Source organism: Festucalex cinctus, chromosome 5, assembly GCF_051991245.1.
Source record: "Festucalex cinctus isolate MCC-2025b chromosome 5, RoL_Fcin_1.0, whole genome shotgun sequence".
NCBI lineage: Eukaryota > Metazoa > Chordata > Actinopteri > Syngnathiformes > Syngnathidae > Festucalex > Festucalex cinctus.
Window position 1 is genome coordinate 19,193,262 of NC_135415.1, and position 20,279 is coordinate 19,213,540.

The 20,279-nt window shown below is 40.8% G+C and overlaps 1 protein-coding gene across 3 annotated transcripts in view; it reads right to left on the minus strand.

Moving 5' to 3' along the window:
* Nucleotides 1-1,889: 1,889 nt before the first annotated feature.
* LOC144019554 (uncharacterized) overlaps nucleotides 1,890-20,279 on the minus strand; it is a 34,712-nt gene continuing 16,322 nt past the window's right edge. The window contains exons 7-19 of one of the 3 annotated variants that reach the window (XM_077522704.1): nucleotides 14,346-14,495; nucleotides 13,625-13,959; nucleotides 10,508-13,549; nucleotides 9,406-9,720; nucleotides 7,945-8,051; nucleotides 7,527-7,862; nucleotides 7,360-7,459; nucleotides 5,960-6,091; nucleotides 5,522-5,608; nucleotides 4,906-5,004; nucleotides 4,558-4,599; nucleotides 3,147-3,179; nucleotides 1,890-2,940 (exon numbers count right to left, since the gene is read on the minus strand). In XM_077522704.1, the coding sequence (XP_077378830.1) occupies nucleotides 2,910-2,940; nucleotides 3,147-3,179; nucleotides 4,558-4,599; nucleotides 4,906-5,004; nucleotides 5,522-5,608; nucleotides 5,960-6,091; nucleotides 7,360-7,459; nucleotides 7,527-7,862; nucleotides 7,945-8,051; nucleotides 9,406-9,720; nucleotides 10,508-13,549; nucleotides 13,625-13,959; nucleotides 14,346-14,495 (4,809 nt within the window). In that variant the 3' untranslated portion in view covers nucleotides 1,890-2,909. Of the gene's footprint in view, nucleotides 2,941-3,146; nucleotides 3,180-3,228; nucleotides 3,323-4,557; nucleotides 4,600-4,905; nucleotides 5,005-5,521; nucleotides 5,609-5,959; nucleotides 6,092-7,359; nucleotides 7,460-7,526; nucleotides 7,863-7,944; nucleotides 8,052-9,405; nucleotides 9,721-10,507; nucleotides 13,550-13,624; nucleotides 13,960-14,345; nucleotides 14,496-20,279 lie in introns of those variants that run through there. The other 2 variants (XM_077522706.1, XM_077522705.1) reach the window with 2 other exon arrangements.

Here is a 20,279-nt window from a genome sequence, read left to right on the forward strand (position 1 = left end):
AAGTAGCTGTGCCTAGTTAGTAGTTACCTCTGGTAAATAAATTTAATTAACTGTCAATAAAAACTGATTATCACTTTCAAGCTATTTGTAGGTTTTAAATCAGTAGTTGTGTTGTTGATGGTGGATAAAAGCAACTCCTTTTAAGACCGTTAAAGACACCCTAAGTTACATTATGAGCATGCACGCAAATGTCGCTGCTAATGAACAAAGACACATGCAAGAGAAAGCATTCTCAACCCTGACAATGACTACTTTTGGCTAGAAGAATCCGGGACATTGTGTTCAAGTCAAACATTTGCAGGATGTCCCTCACTTTGATTTTTTGTTTTGTTTTGTTTTTTTTCCCCCCCATTGTTATTCATTTGTAGTCATGAGAATTTGCAGTCATGTGTCTACATTGCCACATCTGAAGCAGCATCCACAGTAGTATTACAGATTGGATATAAAAATGACTTGGTATGCTTGCGTCGAACTGCAATAAATCATCTACCACACCCAGTCATTTAGGATTCATCTGGAAATACGTACATATGGGACATTTTTTGGGGCATGTTAAAAAAAAACAACAACAAAAAAACAATAGCAGTGTCTCTGCTTGCCAATACGTTGGAACATACCAAAATACATTTTAAATATTTATATACAGTGGTGCCTTGAGATATGAGTAAGCACATCATCATGGTTTGGCACTGCAAATTCACCATTTACGGATTTTTGAGCTGACCAATATCAGCTGTTTTGTGCTCAGGCCAAAGTCATGGGTCAAATAAAAATATAGATTTGGCGCCATCTGGTGGCATCTTGATGACATGCACCCACATTGCACTGAGGGGAGGAGCTTTATAGTCCGGCCATAGCTTTGTCTAAGAGAAAAAAAAAGTGGGAAAAAAAAGTGGTTGTGTTTTAGTCCGTTCTTGCATAGCAGTAATTATTTATATAATTGCAACTTGTTTTATTAAGAGGTAGCTAATTAAGTCAGGTAAGCCCGGGTAATATGGACCAATGATCTAAAACTTAAAATGCAGCACATTAAGATTGCCCTCAAATCTGCTCACATTGCTGTGACTCACAATGAAAAATCACTGACATGTTAGGAGGGTTAGTGCGTCACTCATCTAGAGGAAACATTTTTTGTGCAAATCTCAGTCAGTAGTGCCATTTGGGGCCCTTTGTGCGTAATTGTGGGGATTTTCCTTGAGATGACGTCAACAACGAAGTACAGTACAGTACATTAATATGCATAAGAGACAACAAGTGGGGATTTCCAGCACTTGGCAAAGCATAAAAGTAATGAAATATAGATGATATTTCTGGTCTGGTTCTAATTTTCTGTCCTAGTGCCAATATAGTTACATCATGTTTGGGAGGAAATAACGTCATACATACAGCCTGGATGAGCTTTTTGCCGTTATGTTGCTGACGCTTTAATTAACCACAAGGGGGCGGCAGTGGTCCGATTTACGGTGCACTATTGTAGAACCTATTCGTCCATTTTCGTAAATATGCAACTTAATGGCAATTATTTTAACTCGAATGTGTTATGTTATTTAATTGATCATTAATTGTATGATTGGTCTGAAATTTAAACTTTATATGTAATTTAGTGGCCATTTTTTTCTAATCAAGCTGACTTCAAATTGATTGTATGCTGATTTTTTAATGTAATGTATTGCTCTGTTTATTTAATTTTATATATACACTGTACAGGAGATTGCTTTCATGTGTAGGAAAAGGGCCAAATCATGTTAATAAAGGAGTCAATAATAATAACAGCCAGAACATTCTCCTCTTCCATTGTAAGTATTCACATCCATCAAAATCAACTCATATCAGCCTGATTTTTATTGTTAAATGTTTGTTGTAAAAGATACAGAAGCTTTAGACAAGAGTTGAGCAGTTTTTTCTTTATTTTTACAGTAAGAAGATGAAGGCAGAATCACAAATAAAAGTATGGAACACACACGCACACGAGACTTTGTCAACAACGTGTCACCAATTGTTCTCTCACACATGCACGCACGCACACCAAGCGGAAGGCATGCACAAGTAAGTCACTGCAGACACATTCAAGTGCTATTTTGCTACCTCACAGACTTTCACAGTGATCAAATGTATTAGTAAAATAAGCCGGTTTCGGGATTGCTGACTGAGAGCAGTCACGTTCAAATCAGGGGTGGGACCAAAAAAAAATAAAAATGTATTTCACGATACGGCTATCAATATTCATATTATGCCGTAGCTCTATCATGATGCTGTCATTATTCAGATATTTTTGTAGTCGTTTTTTTGTACACTTACATTATTCAGTTAGGTTACATTTATATTTTATTTCAATATATCAATTATTGCACCATAGCTATGGTGATACCGTCATTACAATGATATTTATTTTTACTGTTTGCCTGATTGATTCAATATCATAATCTATAGTTGATTCTTCCAATAGATCATGCAATTACTGTATCGTGCTATCGTTGGATGTTATCAATTTAAGATTCCAATTTTTCCCCGCTCAAAGTCACTTCAGTCCTCCTCCCACCCCTGATTTAAACCAATGTTTGGTCATTGACTTGTATTTGTCCATAAGTACAGTACAAAGATTTATTGTATTTGTGGATTTGTTTGTGTGTGTGTGTGTAAACTCCGACATTGTTCAATGGCTGCCGATGCATGAGAGGTTATTGATGGTCCGAAATGCTACTAGTACAGTATAGCGAAAGGAAAGGCGTATTAGTCAAGTGGTAAATACAGTAGTAATAAATGGATTCCAATGTAAACCTCATTGAGTGCAGACTGTCAAGCGCCTTCCCTTCGACGTTCACAGTGACGTGGTGTTTTCCGAACGCCTCAGCGTGACCTCCTCCCCTCTGACGGGAAGATGGGCGTCCTCGCGTGGAGCTCTACTTTTGTCAAATGGCCAAACTCCTCTTTCTGTCAGACCTGACAGACGAGAAGAAACAGTGGTTAAAAAAATGATAGCATGATAACAGCAGGCCCTTCTTTAGCAACATGCGTAGGTATTATCATGTGCCATATATTATTTTAACTTGATAAACTGTTTTAGTTTTCTTCCAATTTGGCAATTATCGTGAAATTGCTGTAACGTGATAGTGCCTTGCATTTTGATAGAACTTGTGTAGGCTTACTTTCCTGAGCCATCCTTTAAATCTGTGTCCAGCCTGGTGTGTGGCGTTGCAATAAAGGGCAGAGAAGAGAGGTTAATGAGGTGGGGGGGTTACTTTCAGGAAGACCTCATTGTTGTTTGTGGTGGATTAGTAGCCTGTGTCCACTGTGCCACATGAGGAGGGTGCAGGAAAGCAGACTTTGTTTTTGTTTTGTTTGTTTTTTTACATAAACACAAAAGAGTTGCATTACATTTTGGATGCGACAAAAGCAGCAAACACACCTGGAGGAAAAAGGAAGGCAAAATTTGAAAAGAAACTTCACTGTGTTTGAGCATAATAAAGTTCCCAAAGGTTGCCTGGCGCAACGCCTTCCCGCAGTCAAGGAAAATGAAGCCACAATTTGTAATGAGCGGAGTTATTGTCATGGGAAACCTGATTAGCACTGCTATAGTATTCTATAATAATAATGAAAATAATAATAATAATAATAATAATAATAATAATAGTCATGGAAAACCTGATTAGCACTGCTATAGTATTCTATAATAATGATAATAATAATAATAATAATAATAATAATAATAATAATAATAATAATTGTCATGGAAAACCTGATTAGCACTGCTATAGCATTCTATAATAATAATGAAAATAATAATAATAACAATAATAATAATAATAATAATAATAATAATAACAATAATAATAATAATAATAACAGGTGGACCAGCACACTTTTTAAACATATTGTCATATTTGAATACACGCAAAACTTGCAATCACAAAAATTATTGGAAATACTGTAAATTACTGGAAATACTGTACATACTCTAGTGTCTGTATGTGTCTTTAAGAGGCGGGACCTAATGGGGAAACTGTGTCTCTGGTGCTGAGCTGTGGTTGAGAGCAGCTACTGCGTGATTGTGGTCATTACTGTTCTCCCGGTATAAATTAAAACGTGCCTTTGTTGACAGTGGCTCTCCTTTCCCACAAGGAAGGGTATTGCAGTAAGTACACTGTAAAACCGAGAGAAAACAATCGCTAAAAAAAATAAATAAATGCTACGATACAGCGGGAACATTGCAATTGCCTACATTAACAGGTTAATAATTTAGTGTAAAAATATACCAAAAGCTATGATGCAAAAACACCTTTATCATTTCAATCTCAACTTACGTCATTATCTTTTACATGCACATGCATTGAAGACTCTCTGTAACTTCCACTAAGAACCCCCTGGCAAAGAAATCACGACGATAGGAATTTTATGAAGTGGCAAGCACGTCCTAGCGCACAAACCATCAAATGAGCAGAGAAGGCAAAACAGTTAAAGCGTCAAATGTAACTGGTGGATCTTGGAAAAGTGAATGAATTGGTGTCAGGCTGCATCTGATGAAGGTTAGTAGAGTACAGGCGGCTCAGTGCTTTTTACCTCATGCATGCAAATGTGTGTGCCGCCCTCTGTTGGTCATACCTTGTAAGGGGACATGGAAAATCAAGCTCAACACACAAAGTGATTTTTACCAAATGGCGTTTTGCCTCTTGCGGACAACCCAACCCAACACGCAAGGTAATAATCTTCATCTTCATTTTCAGAATGCATTGTTTTCGATGTCAAAACTTGTCATTTCATTTGATAAATATTGATTTGAACTTCTCCGGATGATAAACATGGCTCAGTATTGCATTTTTGTACACTGTTGATGTTTTTTCGATAATTGTGAGGTGATAGTGGTGCTATTAAGAGGTGGATTCGCCACTGTTATTTATTAAAACTCACTTGATGATGCTGGGCGGAATGTGGACATACTCCATGGGGATGATGCGTCCCAGCTCCTGTAGGCTGCTCACGTACTTGATTTTACTGCTGAACTTAGAGCTGAACACAAAACAGTACACAATGTTTGACAATCATATAGAACTGTATTTTGGAAAATGTCCAGACAACAGTATTTACGCTCCGTACTGAAGTAGAAGTTCAGATACCTGTGTATATTTATTTATTTATTTATTCATTCTTAAAAGACGTGATGCAGCCAGTCCGAATCTGTTATGTCACTGTTGTTGATGTTATTTTGTTCACGTTCCCATAAGTCCTCAAGATCTCAACCGCAACTAAATTGACTCACTCTCTGTGCGTCGTCTTTTTTTTTTTTTTTTTTTTTTTGTCATATATGGAGGTTGAAAAAAAATGTAGCAGGCTTATTTTGACATGCTAAGTAGTAGAAACGGCAAATATCTGTTTTCAAATGTAAAGAGTCAAAGTAACAAAAAAAAACAACAGAAAAATAAACACTACTAAAGCCCATATACCTGAATAATCTACTTAAGTACATTGCACTTAGTTACTTCCCATCACTAATGAAGTAAAACTGAGCTAGGTAAATGCAATGAACCTTATAAAGGGTCTTGTGACGCCTAGTAGTGTTCTGATGAACCAGGAAGGATGGACGATGATGAACATCTTCAGGTTCTTCTTCAGCCTGAAAGAAGAGAACATGATCAAAGAAGGAAGGAAGGAAGCTTCAGGAAGGAGATCAGCTTCAATTTTATGGTCTCCAACAATGAAACATTAACCCTTGTTTAAAACCCTAACCCTGGCTTGAAACTATGATTTAGAAACCCTAACAACAAACCATAATCCAGGCTCGAATCACTGACTCGATGTTGCGCTGGAGCAACTTGGCTATTCTGCTGGGAAGGCAACCATGAGCCCCATTGCTGGAGTAACAGTCGCCCAGCCAGTCAGAAGGCACAGTTTGCACTGACGAGCAGAGCTCAGTCCAATAAGTTGATGCTGCTTAATGAAAAGAAAAAAAGAAAAGAAGTGTTACCTCCTGTCAATCATCTGGTAGCACTTCTTCATCCATGTGAAGCCGGGCATCCTGCGGCGAGGCGTGGCGCCGTTCAGGTAGACAATCATGTAGTCCTCTGCCACCATAAGCTCCAAGGTGCTTATCACGTACCTACACATGATGACACAAGTGTGACATCAGGGGCTGGAGTCATTTTTGTCTTTAACTAAACAAACTAAAAACAAAAATGCTTTTAACTCATTCACTCCCAGCCAATTTCACTGAAGCAACCCTCTTCGCTCCCGACTGTTTTACTGGATTTTGACTGATATTGCAAGGCCCACATAATATTGTGTTCTACTGCTATAAAAACATGGAATGTACCAAAAGAAAGAATAGAGTCTCTTCTTTCATCAGGAAGAAAAAAAGTATATTTCCATCTGTTTCCGTTTTGCAGCAATTAGCATTAGAATATAGCTAAGTTTCATCATTATTCACAAATCTGTTTAAAACTGTGGGGAAAACAGCGTATTGCAACATGGCCCTGGTTGATCTCTTATACTCTTCTGCCCCCTGCTGGCCGCTTTTGTAATAACTACCATTGCTTCAACTGTTCTCTTCAGTTTAGAGGCCGAATTAAAGCCTTCTGTATGCTCTAGCATAAAAATAAAATAAAATAAAATAAAAAACAAAATATAAATACATCTTTGGGACACTGGTAATATTTAAAATAGAAAGTATTTATACATTTTTGGGAGCAAATGAGTTAAGATAAATAATAAATAATTATATAATCTTTCTTTGTAGCTTTTAATTTATCACATTTTTATCCCTTGTTGGATCAAAATCTCGACCCAGCGTTGGCTCAGTCCTTTGCGACCCAAGCGCTGGGTTAGCTATTCCACCCAATTTGGATTAGTTTTAATCCAGCAGTTTTCAAGTAGTAATATTAACTCATTTGCTCCCAAAGACGTTAAAATACGTCCTATTTTAACTGTTTTAAGTCTCCCAAAGACATATATATATACGTTTTATGTTTTTTTTATGCTAGAGCATACAGAAGGCTTTTATGTAGTCTCTCAACTGCAAAGAACGATTGAATAAATGGTAGTTATTACATAAACAGAGTATAAGAGACATGTTGAAAAAAGGCTAATTTATTCAAAATTCTAAATAGATTTGTGAATAATGATGAAACCTAGCTATATTCTAATGCCAATTGTTACAAAACGGAAACAGATAGAAATATACTTTTTGTTCCTGATGAAATAAGCGACTTTAATCTTTCTTTTGGCAGGTTTCATGTTTTTATAGCAATAGAACACAATATTCTGTGGGCCTTGCAAAATCAGTCCAAATACAGGAAAACAGCCGGGAGCGAAGGGAATTGCTTCTGTGAAAATGGTTAGGAGTGAATGAGTTAATAAGTGTGGACTTACAAGAAGAGGTTTTCCATGACATAGTTGTAACTGTCACAGTCGCTGTCAGGCAAGAAGCAGGCTGCAAACACGATGATGGCATTCTTCTCGGCGTAATAACCTGACATCAATCGCACGTGTTACACAAGGGCGGCGTCAAGTGGTTCCGAATATGCACGTGTCTATACCTCCGTGCGAGATGACCCTCTTGTACGCGTCGATGCACTTCATATCGATGCGATGCTCCTGCTCGCCAATCACGACACTCCTCCACAGTCGACTATCCTCGTGCCCCTCGTGCGGAGGGACGGTGGGGTCACGCTCTTCTTCGGACGTGTCCAGCTCCTCGATGTCGACGTCCAGGTCGTCTCCGGTGTCCAGGGCCGCCTCCTCTTCGTCCGTGTCCAGGGCGTCCTCGGAGAGCAGGGAGCCTTCGCTGTGCTCCAGCGACACGTTCATGGGCGGCGCCGCCAACTTGCGCCTTTGACTGGAGCCCCCCGATCCGTCTGCGGAGGAAGGAGGATCTGCCACAAAGTAGAAAGTAGACTTGTATAGACTCTTAATTGCACAGTTTGTTGTTTTTTGTTTTTGTTTTTGTTTTTTTACCTTCCCTGTTCTCTGTATCCTCAGCTTCCTCGCTGGAGGTCCTCCCCATCATCATCATAGTTGACGTCGTCACCCCTGCTGCCGGCTGGCCCTCGTGGTGCTCTTGCCTGCTCCGAGGCACAGAAACACAATCCATGACGTATACAATCACCGCTATCACTTTGACCAGCGTACACAAAAGGACACCGCAAAAGGCAAAGAACAAAAACATAATCGAGCTACCGGCTCAGACATTGAAATGAAGTAAGCCTTCATGGCAGGCTGCACGTGTGGGACGAGGGGAACAATACGGAACAGTGTTGCCCCCGCCCCCCACCCCGTCCCCTTTTAACATAGCCCCTCTCTGTACATGTGATTAACATAACGTCTGGTAACAATAGAGCAGTACGCAAAAGAAACACGGACACACGCGCTCATCTTACAGAATTTACAAACCTACCTTAGTATGGAGCAGCTTGTCCAACACAGCGTCACGTGAACACATCACGATGACAGACAGTCACAACCCCCCCCCCCCCCCCCCCCCCCCCCCACACACACACACACACACACACACACAAAGACAGGGGAGGGCCGCGTACCCCAAAGAGGAGGGGCAAGTTCATCAGAATTACAAAGTGGGGCCATGTGATGCAACTGTTAATGAGGAGGCAATCATTAAAGCTGTGCTTCACACACACACACACACACATACACACGTCTGGACCAAACTGAGAATAACAATATGCAGTACTGTATTGTGTATTTCAGTAAAATTGTACTGAGAATTGTTACTATTATAAATAAGTCTCCAGGATGTAATACTACTAAGAATAAGAAAACTAATAAAAAAGATTACCAATAAAATAAAAAATAAAATAAAACATTTTTATTACTACTAATTATTATTATTCAGCTTATCCCTACCACAATTTTTCTGTTCAAAATTGCAAAATAAATGCCAATATTGGACAAAACATTAGGTACACCCCGGCTTTCTTGTCGGTAGTCCCCAACAATGAGCTGGCCATGTTGGCCAAAACTTTAGGTACTCTCATATTCTTTCCTTCCTCTAGTCCTTCCTCTGATCTCCTGACAACCTCACGATTCTGGCGGGACGCTGATGATGAAGTGAAGATGTGATCAGTGAAGATGAAGGGTTTTGGATTCATAACAGGTTTCAGGTTAATTAAAGAGCACAACACACACACACGTACACACAAAAGGAGAGCGATGATGATGACATGCTGACTCGGGTATACTGCCAAATGAATAATACTGAACTCTCCTTGAGAAAAAAAAGAAAAGAATAACACCCCAGATTATTGTCTGTTCCGTTTCACACGGCCCCAAGTATGAAAATCCTTATCGAATCGTCTTTTTCGAGGGATACACACCCCTAATTTAAATATTTTTTCCACACTCACAACGGCTTACTAAGGGAAAGCCCTGACTTAAAGAATCTTTATAGGCAAAACTGACCTGGACATGAGAAAGTGGGCGTATCCCTCAGGCACATACTGGACGTGATCCTCCCGCACAGGGTGCTTGTATTCGGCGTGACACGGTTCAAAGTAGCTCTCATCCCGCTCGGCTACAAGTGGGACTTGAGTTGAAAACTCGGCGTAGACGTCTGAGGTATTCCTTGTAGGCTCACAACCTTCCTGGTTTTCGGTCCTTTGATCAACATGGTGGTAACTGTAACCACTCTGTGGTGGACCCTGAGCCGCTGTCCACTGGCTTGTCGAACTCTGATTCGCCGGATGGGGTAAAAGTTGTGATGATGTATTTTCACATCTGGAAAATGAGAGACAGAGAAGTCAGTCACAAGGCAATGCTCACACAAATATTGCAATACAAAAAAGTAAATAAATAAAACAACCAATTTTAAAGTAAAAACGTACAACACAAACATTTTAAATTCCCAACAAACGATTTGAGTAAAAACTGTGCACACGCCTCATAAGGGAGCAAGTTGAGTTGTTTGCATTTGCTGCGGTGGGACTCAAGCTGCAGCGAGGCAGGAAATGCATATTCATTTAGGCGTAAACACATTTATAAACACACTGAGAGACTCGGATCACAGCTTGACGGCATACACCCAAAATGCGATATCCCTAACATTTATCTAACACTCACAAAATTGTCTCGATAACACGAAACACGGCTTGAAAATTTTATATCAACATCAGAATGCTGGATACAGATCATGATAAGCTAATCAATTCATCTTTACCAAAAGTACCGCATTTCCAAATATGTGCCTTTCATTGTTTAGTTATTTGTTATTAGTGGGGCTTGAAGAGATTGTTTTGGAGGGTCCACTGTACAAACAACCAGAACAAAACCACAGTGACCATTGAGGATAGTGCGCTGCTTCGTGGCGAAAGTTATGTTTGAATGTCAGCAATGTACTTTCTTCATCGCTAAATACTCCGATTTCTTCAAAAACATTCACGGTGTGTTCATAGATGACTAAATTGAAGATTTAATAAACTGCCTAAATTGGTCTCTAACCCAAAAGTCAGCTGCTATAGGATGCAGCTTGCCCAGGATCCTGAAAGGAAAAGTGTGCGCCACTTACCCTAAATTCAGAGAACAGCTTTGTTGAGTCGCCCACCAGTCTCCGTCGTGCTGTCCAACCAAGCGATCATCAGTCCTTCCAGTTTGTCCGTCATAATAGTCTAGTAAATCATCTTGGAATGGGTCGCTGTTTGGTGGAAGTGGACAACTTTGGACCAGTTCCTCTGTAAAACTTAACAGATCGTGAGAACTTTGTACCGTGGTCGGTTCTTCCTCCAGACCTTCCTCACCGTTTTCCTCCTCCATCAAATCTCCTGAAAATGGTAATCCGAGGGCCTTGTCACTAGGGATGCCCGATTCACTCGCGGGGGTACTAACCAAGGAGCTGGTGTGAGAGGTGGCAGAGCTATTGGACGGTGATCGCGCTGTGTCCCGTCTTGGTAATGGATCTCCCCAGATTTGAAAGTTGGAATGGGGTGAAGTTGAGTTCACTGGTGAGTGCCCACTGTCTGAACCTGAGTCCTCCATGGAGATTTGGGAGTGTACATAAACCTCCTCTCTGGTTCTCAGGAAGTGATCTGATGGTTGTCTCAAAGAAGGTGACATACTTCTGCCAAAGACGCTGGATTTATCTTCGTAGTAGCCTTCTTCCAATTGTGTTTCACATTCAGTTGGTGGCCTTGGCTCTGACTGGAAAGGTTGGCTGAGATTGTGGACCTCACTGGTTGACTGATCATTTTGGCTCTGTCCGCTTTGCTCTGTGGTCTTCTGATTCTGAGCTTTCAACACTGAAACGGCATAGGAAAGCATGTTAAATGTTTCCATGGGTTTCCTGGATCCTTTTGATCGCCCTTCAGCCTCTTTGGCATCATGCTCTGCTGCCTTTACTGTTCCTGGAACAATAATGTACTCCATTTCAAGGCATGATGATGAATCCCCGTCTGAATTGGACCTTAGTTCGTCTCGACTGCCTGGGCTCAATTTGAGTGTCTCTCTGTCAACGCCGGGGCTGGGGCTGAGCGACATTGTCTCTCTTGTGGAACATTCTTGACTTTGATTATCAGCGAGTGTAAACCTTTCCGGCAGACTGTTAGATGGTGACGCCGGTCCAGAGCTTTCCGGTTTACTTGACGCAAGACTTGCCGAACTGCCTGGGCTCTGAGATAATAAATCCTGAGTCTCAATTTGATATTCACAAGCTTCTACTAAATTTGCATGATGATCTTCCGAAAGTGTCTGAGAGTTGTCAACCAGAATAAATGGCGAACGAAGCTCGACAGAGTCTGTTTTCTCAGTTGAACTCAAGTCACTCTGCCCCTCAAAAAGAAAGACTTTATTTGAACTGCTTCCATCGGATTCCATCTTTTCTTCAACAGGTTTGGACAGAGCAATGAATGGGCTTGACTGCTCTTCCAGTTGTATTATATCTCCCACGGGACCACTGTGGATCTCAGGTGAGGATGAAATGCTCCAACTGCAGCCTCCTACATTGTCATAATCTGAAGTAGAGATGACCATGTGAGGAGCAGGAAGATTCCCTGCTGCCTCAGGGTCCCTTGTGTCTGATATTCTGTCTTCTTCCCCTTCTATGACTATTTTGACATTCTGCTTTTGACCAACCCATCTGATGTCCTCCTGTTCTCCTCTTTTTGCTTCTCTTCCCTGCTGTTTGGTTGCAGTAGTACCACTTCCATCTGCTAAGACAACATGACAATGGTCTTTTCCATTTCCGGGTCCGTCCGGGCTTGCGGATGAAGAACTGTCTTCTTGTATGGTCGTGTTCCACATTTCCATGCCACCATAGGAGAATCCCTGAGGACTTTCCACGGAAGCGCCACCTCCCATGTTGGGCGCCGCCCCTGCGACAGTCCCAGAGTCTTCGGACAGATTGTCGGGTGTCGTGAGTGGAGAAAAACTGTCGTCTCTGATCGTTGTATTCCACATGTCAAGTGATTCTGGGTAAGAAGTGGTGGTTCCGCTATCTGATTTCAGAAAACCCTTCTGTGCCGAGTAGGTCCAGAAATCCAGTGTCTGTATCATTCTACCTGCTTTACTGCCCTGGGCTTCATCATTGTCCTCCTTAGATGTATCTGGCGTTAAAGTGTTGAGTATAATTTTCTTCTTCTGCAAAGGTTGTGTCGTTTGATTGACTCCAAAGACACCAGCTTCTCCTTCCTCCTCTGGTGGTGTCAACTGCAGATCAGCCGCAGTAACCGGGTTCCATTGATCACCAAGTACGGAATCTGGGTTCCAGTTTTCACACGATTCTGTCTGCTCGGTGATCAGACTAAGCTGTGGTTCCAGGCTCCAGTCCCTCTGTGATCTCCCTTCCCTAGTCGGTCTTCCACCATCGGACTCTTTGCGCCTTAATTCCTCCAGATTCTGAGGGCTCTCTGATCCTCTGGCTCTATTCCAGGCGTCATTAGATGAAGGCGCGTCAAAGCCAAGCTCCTCCCAGGTCTCAGACAAGGACGACGAGATGCTGTCCTTGTGCTGCAGGCCGCTGATCCTCTCTGCCACATCTTCGGGGAAGAACCTGGCGCCACAACTGCTGGAAGGGTGACCGCCCGCCAGGCTGTTGACCGGTGTTGGAGGAACGACTGTCTCGATCATCTCCAACATCTGACACTCCGGATCAGTAGAAGACTGCCTACTTTCCAGACCGCCCAAAGAACTGGGATCAGAGAAATCCACCAAGTTTAGTTCCTCATATTCCGACAGGCTGGAGCTTGCCACAGTTTGCCGGTCATTGTCTGCTTTTCCTGCGGAATCCTGCAGGACGTGATGCGGATGGAGCGGCTCGAAATGAAACTGATCCAAGTGCTCATTCCTCTTTTTGTTTGAACGCCGTCGCCGCCTCCTCTCAGGTGGGGCAGGAGGTGAGAGGGACAACAGCCCCAGAGGAGAGGGGTTTCTCAACAGGAGGCCCCCGGGTCCTGCCGTTGACGCAATGATTTCGCCGACCGGGCTGTCATCGCTGAGAAACACTGAGCTCTCCTTGGAGGAGCGGCTGCTGCGGATGGTGTTCATACCGCTGTCGGGGCTCACCAGCTCCACACTTGCTCTGACTCCTCCTGGATCATCCTCAGCCTCTGGCACCACCCTACGAGAACACAAAAACGGAAGGTTGGATGCCCTCCAAATGTTGGATATTGGGATAATTGCCCCTTTTACCCACCTCTCCATTGCTACCACATCTCCACCACTTCCTTCAGGTCTCTCCGTGTCCGAACCTTCCATGTCATTGATGCCAGATGAGCCCTGGGAGAACTCCACGCTGCCCGCCACCCCCTCGGTGGAGGACGTCATGCTGCTGGGGCGACAGGCTAGCATAGAGCTCCGCCGATCCACAAACTCCTTCAGGAGGCCTCGGACCTCCTCTTCCAGAAGCAGCAACGATGCGCCCAAAGGTGAGGAGGTATTTAGTTGGACGTGATAGACCTGAATGTAACACCTGGTTTCCGGTTCGCCAGAGAGAGACCAGTTGGTAGTCTCCTCAAGCTCACAGCAGATCTGCAACAACAGCGTTTGGAATACCTGATTGATCAATACTCAAATAATTCATACTTTTTATGAAAAAAAGACAGGACATTGTGATTTTAAAGGACACATGCAGTATAGTGGCTCCCTGACTTACGACCCCTCCAAATTTTGAGTTTTTTGAGTAACAAGATAACACTATTTTTTTGTCTATAAAGTGTGCTTTAATGGTGCAATAGAAAGTGCTATAATTCATGATCCTTGGGAGATTTAGACTAATGTATATCAAATCCTGTTATTGAAACATTCTGGAACTGTTAAAAATTCAAGTTTTCTATAAAACAGTGTCTAATGTCTATAGAATTAATAAAGATGATACGACAGAGGTAGTTTCACGTGGTCGTGGAGACGTGTGTTACCTGGTTGAGGAGCTCTGTGTTGTTGGAGTAGACTGCCACCTGCAGGCGAGGAGGACTAAATGCATCTTCAACGGCCAAGAGAAGCATCAGTCCGTCATAGCCGTGCCGATTACAAAAGGATTTCAAGGCATCTTCGTAATCAAGCCAGTGCTGGGAAAGAATCAAGAAGTATGAACATCTGTAGCCAAAAACACTTGACAGACGCTCACGGTGAAAACTTTTGAGAACTCGGTCCACTTTGAAATACATCGAGCTATGTATCGAATCGTACTTTATTGGAGATATATCGTAAAAAAGGAAATGGCAGATTTACTGACAAGGTCATTCAAATGTATGTAAAATGACAACAACAACAAAAAGTCATTGCTAGTATTCCCTCTTGTACTATCGTGAATCGAATCATAATGTCCTGAATTTTGTGCACATTTGGAAGTTTGAGTGATCTGAGTTAGTAAAAAATAAGGAAGAAGTAGGACAAAAAAGTGGGCGCAATAATAAAAATAAAGTTTTGATGCAGAAACAGAGGGCAAGGAGAAACAATTATCATGTGTGACAGCCATGGTGTAAAAACAATTAGTTAGCTTTCCGCTGTGGTTACAGAGTCGACAAACTCCCACTACTGCACATATGATTTCCCTCGCAAAAGGAGGCCTTCATCAATGATAGACAAAGCTGTCAACGTGATTTATAGGGCGGCAATTAGCTTTTGGTCTTAAAACCACCACCACGCACAGATTATGCTAATTCTCTCGCGGTGATAAATGGTTGCAGAAAGTCACGTTAACAGAGTGGCGTGTCTATTGAGCAAAAGTTGCTTAAAACGTATTTTCTCAAACTGTTTGTTTTGTATTTTATAATATGAGGCAAGAGAGCAAATTCGGAAGTCTTATTTTCCGGTACGGTAGATCCTTGACCTCCAAGTTTTTGCTTTGTGTTGAGAAAAATACATGTAGCAATTAATGCATTTTAATGCCCTCGCATGTGGGCAACGGGTGGTGCTATCGTTGCTAAAAACAAACAAACAAAGAAAAAAAAATCTGTGCATGTGTGCGTGTGTGTGTGATTGATGAGGGCTGCAGGCTCTGTCTCTACCAGGGTTGTGTCAATATTAACCTGCCAGGATGAGGTAGCACATCACTCCTTCCTCCCCCTCCATCCTTCTCCACAACATGGCTGCTATCCGACCCATCCATCGTAAACACACACTACAGAGACAGGGGCCATTTCTCAGCACTGATATCCTGATGAGTGCAATGAAGCTTCCCAGAGGCAGTTGTTGTTCTTGTTGTGTACGGCCCACGAGCCGCAGGTTGCCCACCGCTGCTTTAAAGTTACAATACACACTCACACATGAGCGCAGAGAAGATGGAGCGTGCAAAGATGGGATGCGATGACACGCAGGGAGACAGTCTGTCCGCCATTTGGCTCTTAACGGCGTAAATTAGCCACCCATCCAGTTTCCACAGATTGTACCTCCTTATAAATTAGCAACATGTTAGCGCTAACCCGCCCCTATGCTGCACAGTGAATTGGAGTTAAGGATCAGCGTGGTCATGTGAAGCCATCACCTGGTACAATAATATTTGACAAAAAATATAACATGCAATTTAAAATTTGCAAGTGAATTCTTAAGATTTGACGCTGGACTGAAATGCTGTGCATTCATTAAATTGTTGAAAATGTAGACTTCAAGTTGGAATGGTTGAATTGGTCAAGAAATGTGGAAGGAGAGCTTTAATATGTAAAATATCTCAAGGTAGGAATTTTATTGTGAAAATGTGAGATTTTTGTGATGTTTCCTATATTTAAAAAAACATTGTGTGATTCTTGTAAAATTCAACAATATGTCATGTTTGAATTTACAAAAATACTACAATAGTATAGCATCATATGACTTTTTTGCTTATTTTTAAATTATATTAAAATAGTATGGTGTAATGTTTTTTTTTTGCATATCAGCATTTGTAAACATTTTTACTGTTTTAAATGGAAAAAGCTGCAATAAAGTTTTTTTAAAATTATTTAACATTTTATTCTTTATAAAGTCAAAAATGTGTTTAATATTTTGTAACATTCAACACATTTTTTATTTAAATAAAAATGTTTTTTTTTAGTTTACATTTTTATCACAAGAATGAAATATGATTAACACAAATTGTAATATTAAACTTCCCATCACAGGGAGTCCTGGCCAAGACAAGCGGCAAACAGTTGCATAACAGACATGAGACAAAACAAAAACTAAAAAAAAAATTAAAATATATAATAAATAAAGCATCTTGTAATAAAAAGTTGAAACATTTTCTATTAAATTTAAAAAAAAATGTGATATCCTATAACATTCTTTAAAATTGCTTATTAACATTTTGCATTTTTTTTTAAACTTACAAAACATTTTCTAACATTCATGAGTTCAGAAGTTTTTTAAGTTACAAAAATAATGTGAAGTACAGTATGCACAATTGCATTATGTGTGCATGTGACTTATTTTCGATTAATGTATCATTAATTAATGAATTATGCAATTAATAATTTTATGGATTTCCATGTTAAAATCTTATAGCACTGAAATGTATATTATTATTTATTTATTTTATTTATTTTTTTACATATTTTTAAAAAATAAAAAAAATAGTGTGGCATCTTAACATTCAACATTTGTCTTTATTTTTTTTTAAATGCAAAGTAGTGTGGAATTTTGTCATATGCAGGAGTTTAAGAAATGTTTTAAAATGTAATATGTTGGGACATTAAAGGTTATTGACTTATTTTTTAATTATTCAATCTTTTCCTTAATTTTTCTTGAATAAAAAACTTATATCTTGATATCTTGTTTTAACTTTTTAACCCTATTGGGTGCTGATCCACTCATATACACACACACAAACACACACACACTTGACTCCACAGGCATCAAGTGTTTTTCCACGTCGGCGACACACACAGCCTCAGGTGCACGGCTCCGCAGGTCGGTTCCCTATCATAAGTCACGTAAGCTGGCGCGCAAACCCAGTCGGAAAAGGCGTTTCCTGCTGTCGCCGACAAAGAATTAATCAAGCGTTTAGCCATTTCGGTTCTTTGCATACCCTTTGCATGCTCAACGCAACGCTGAGAGACAATCGAGGCTTTTGCACCACCCTGATGAATCCATCAAGGCGGCTGTGATTTATACACGTGTCTGCCTTCACAGCGGAGACCACCCCGCTCAAACGCGCGCACACACAAGCATCATCAACACTAGAGGGAAGCAGGGAGGGGGGTAAAAGTTTGCATAAAACAAGCGCATATGTCCATCTTTCGGTCTCTTGATGATGATGCTTCATTCGCTCAACGCGGGAATTAGTTGAGGGGGGGGCGGCGCGCAACTGAGCTGAGCTGAGTCCACAAATGTTTTGTTTTGTTTATTCGCTTGCAAAGCCCCAATGTGGTTACGAGGAGAGAATGAAAATGAAGAGAGACTACGAGGAGAAACTGAAAAAGTTAAACCAGTGAAACATTTTCTTTACAATAATATGTTAAGAGACTAAAGTCTACTAGGCTAATGCTCTAGAGTGGCTTAGATCCTAATTGACAGACAGAACGTTTTGTGCAAGCCTTGGTTGCTCTGAATTCTGCTCTGCCCCACCGTCGTATGGTGCTCCACATGGTTCCATTTTGGGACCCCTGCTGTTTTCATTGTAGTTCGAATATGATTACTTGCCAGAAAACACAGAACTTTTAAACTCCCCAGGGTCAAAGTTTCAGTGGGTTTGCAAAATTCAGCCCCCGAAACCAGTTTCACTTAATGAGAAAAAATGTGGCACGTCGATCATGTGTAGACACAAAAAAGGTTTCAAGAACAAGTGCTCGAAAAGCCACGAGATGTCTGCCATTTTAGGATCATTTCCAGAGATCTTATAAAAACACACTTTAAAAACAGAAATATTTTGTCCGATTGCTACCGATTGTCCAACATGTTCTAGTGCAAATCTACCAGTTTAGCACTCGAATGTGGTTTAGATTAGGAGTGTGACAATATATCGATATCGCAATAAATCGTGATAGATTATCGATATGCAAGTATCGCAATATTTGTAGTTAATATACAGCCACTATAACGGCTCTCTATTGTTCATTACTTGGCGGACCACTAGGAGGAGCACTTCATAAGAGTGGTGGGGAAAAGGACGGAAGTGTTCAGGCGAAGAAGACTCATGAGCTTATAATTTTTAATTATATATGTTGTTTATTTTTTTTAATTACTATTATTGTTATTTTGTATTTATATTTTTATGTATACTATATATATTTATATATTATATTATGTATTTATATTATATTTATATTATTTTTGTTATATTATGAATTATTTTTAAAGAGTTTTTTTTTTATTATTTACTTATTTTTGTATTACTATTTCTTTTGTATTATTATTTATTGATATTTATTTATTTTATTACGATTTTATTTAGTAGTAGTAGTAGTATTATTATTATTTTATTCTTAGTTTTATTGTAGATTATTATGGATTTATTACCTGAGCGATAAACGTGGTATCGCCAAATCGTGAGATAATTGTTATCGTGATACTTGCATCACATACCGTATCATATCGTGAGGTTGCCAAAGGTTCCCACCCCTAGTTTAAATTCTTTTTGCCTTGGTTGCTCTGAGTGCCACTCTGCCACACTATTGTATGGTGTTCCACAGAGTTCAATCTTGGGGCACCTGGTGTTTTCATTGTATTTGTATTTGTAAATTTGCTGACTCAACAGGAAACATGAATATTTTAAACTCCACAAGGTCAGAGATTCCAAAACATACTTCAAAAATAGAAATATTTTGCTGCCAACTGTTAAATTGTAAAACATTATCACTTTCGAGTATGGCAGCAAAGTTTGACGACTTGCCACGAATGCTCTTCGAAAGGTTAGGAAGAGGCACACTTGTTTCAGTTCAACATCCCCAAAAAATGAGTGAGGAGGGTGGGGTGGGGGGTTACTCCTCTTCAATCCTAGTCCCCAGGAGGCCCGCGCTGCACCTGCTGTCTCGGGGCGCCTCCCATCAGAAAGGCATTTAGCGGGCGCTGTGGCTGCGGGCCCCGTCATTAGCCAGCGTAATTATTTGTGCAAGGAGCGTCGTGGCAAAAGTGGCTGCGCATAAGCAAACAGAAGGGCCGCAGGACCGAGAACAAACAACGCATTAGAGGCTATCGAAGGCCGTGACAATGACAGCAAAAGTCTGACACGGAAGGACGCGACTAAACACCCAAAAGAAAGTCAAGTCGTCTCCAGATGAAGTGACAAACAGGAAGCGTATTCAAAAAGCATAAATGTCCATATTAACACTTTGGCGTAAAAAAAAAACAAGACATTACTCACAAAGTCATGTTTGTGGCTGCGGGCGCTGTCCCTCCTACAGTTCATCAATTCCACAGCATGACAAGTCGTCATCCCGACAATGCTTCATCTGCTCGTGCTCATTTGCATGCACACACACACATATGCGTGCGCACGCACACTGACTCCACAACAACACTAAGATTTGAGCTTCACGCTGCGTGATGTATGTATTGTATTCTAACTTAGACCACTTTCCTTCACTTGCACTTCGAAGGGATCAATAAAGTGTCTTTCTACAACAGGGATTCACAAACAGTGATGGATACACCACTAGGGGCCACAAACAGTTGTTGGCGCCCATACTGGAGAGCACAAAAAGTGGTGTGCGCCCCCTGGGGACAACAATGACTGGGGACTACAAATAAGGGCTTTAAACATTTGTGTCCTTAGCCTTTTAAAAGGATTCTTCCAAAGATCCAAATAGTAGTAACTGTTAGCACAAAATCTTCAGGCTTCTGCTAGAAAGAAAAAGAAAAATGTCAGGGAAAGCCTACTAGAACAACTGAAATTTAAGGGTTCATCAGTGGCACTTTAAATGGTGGCAGAGGTGTGA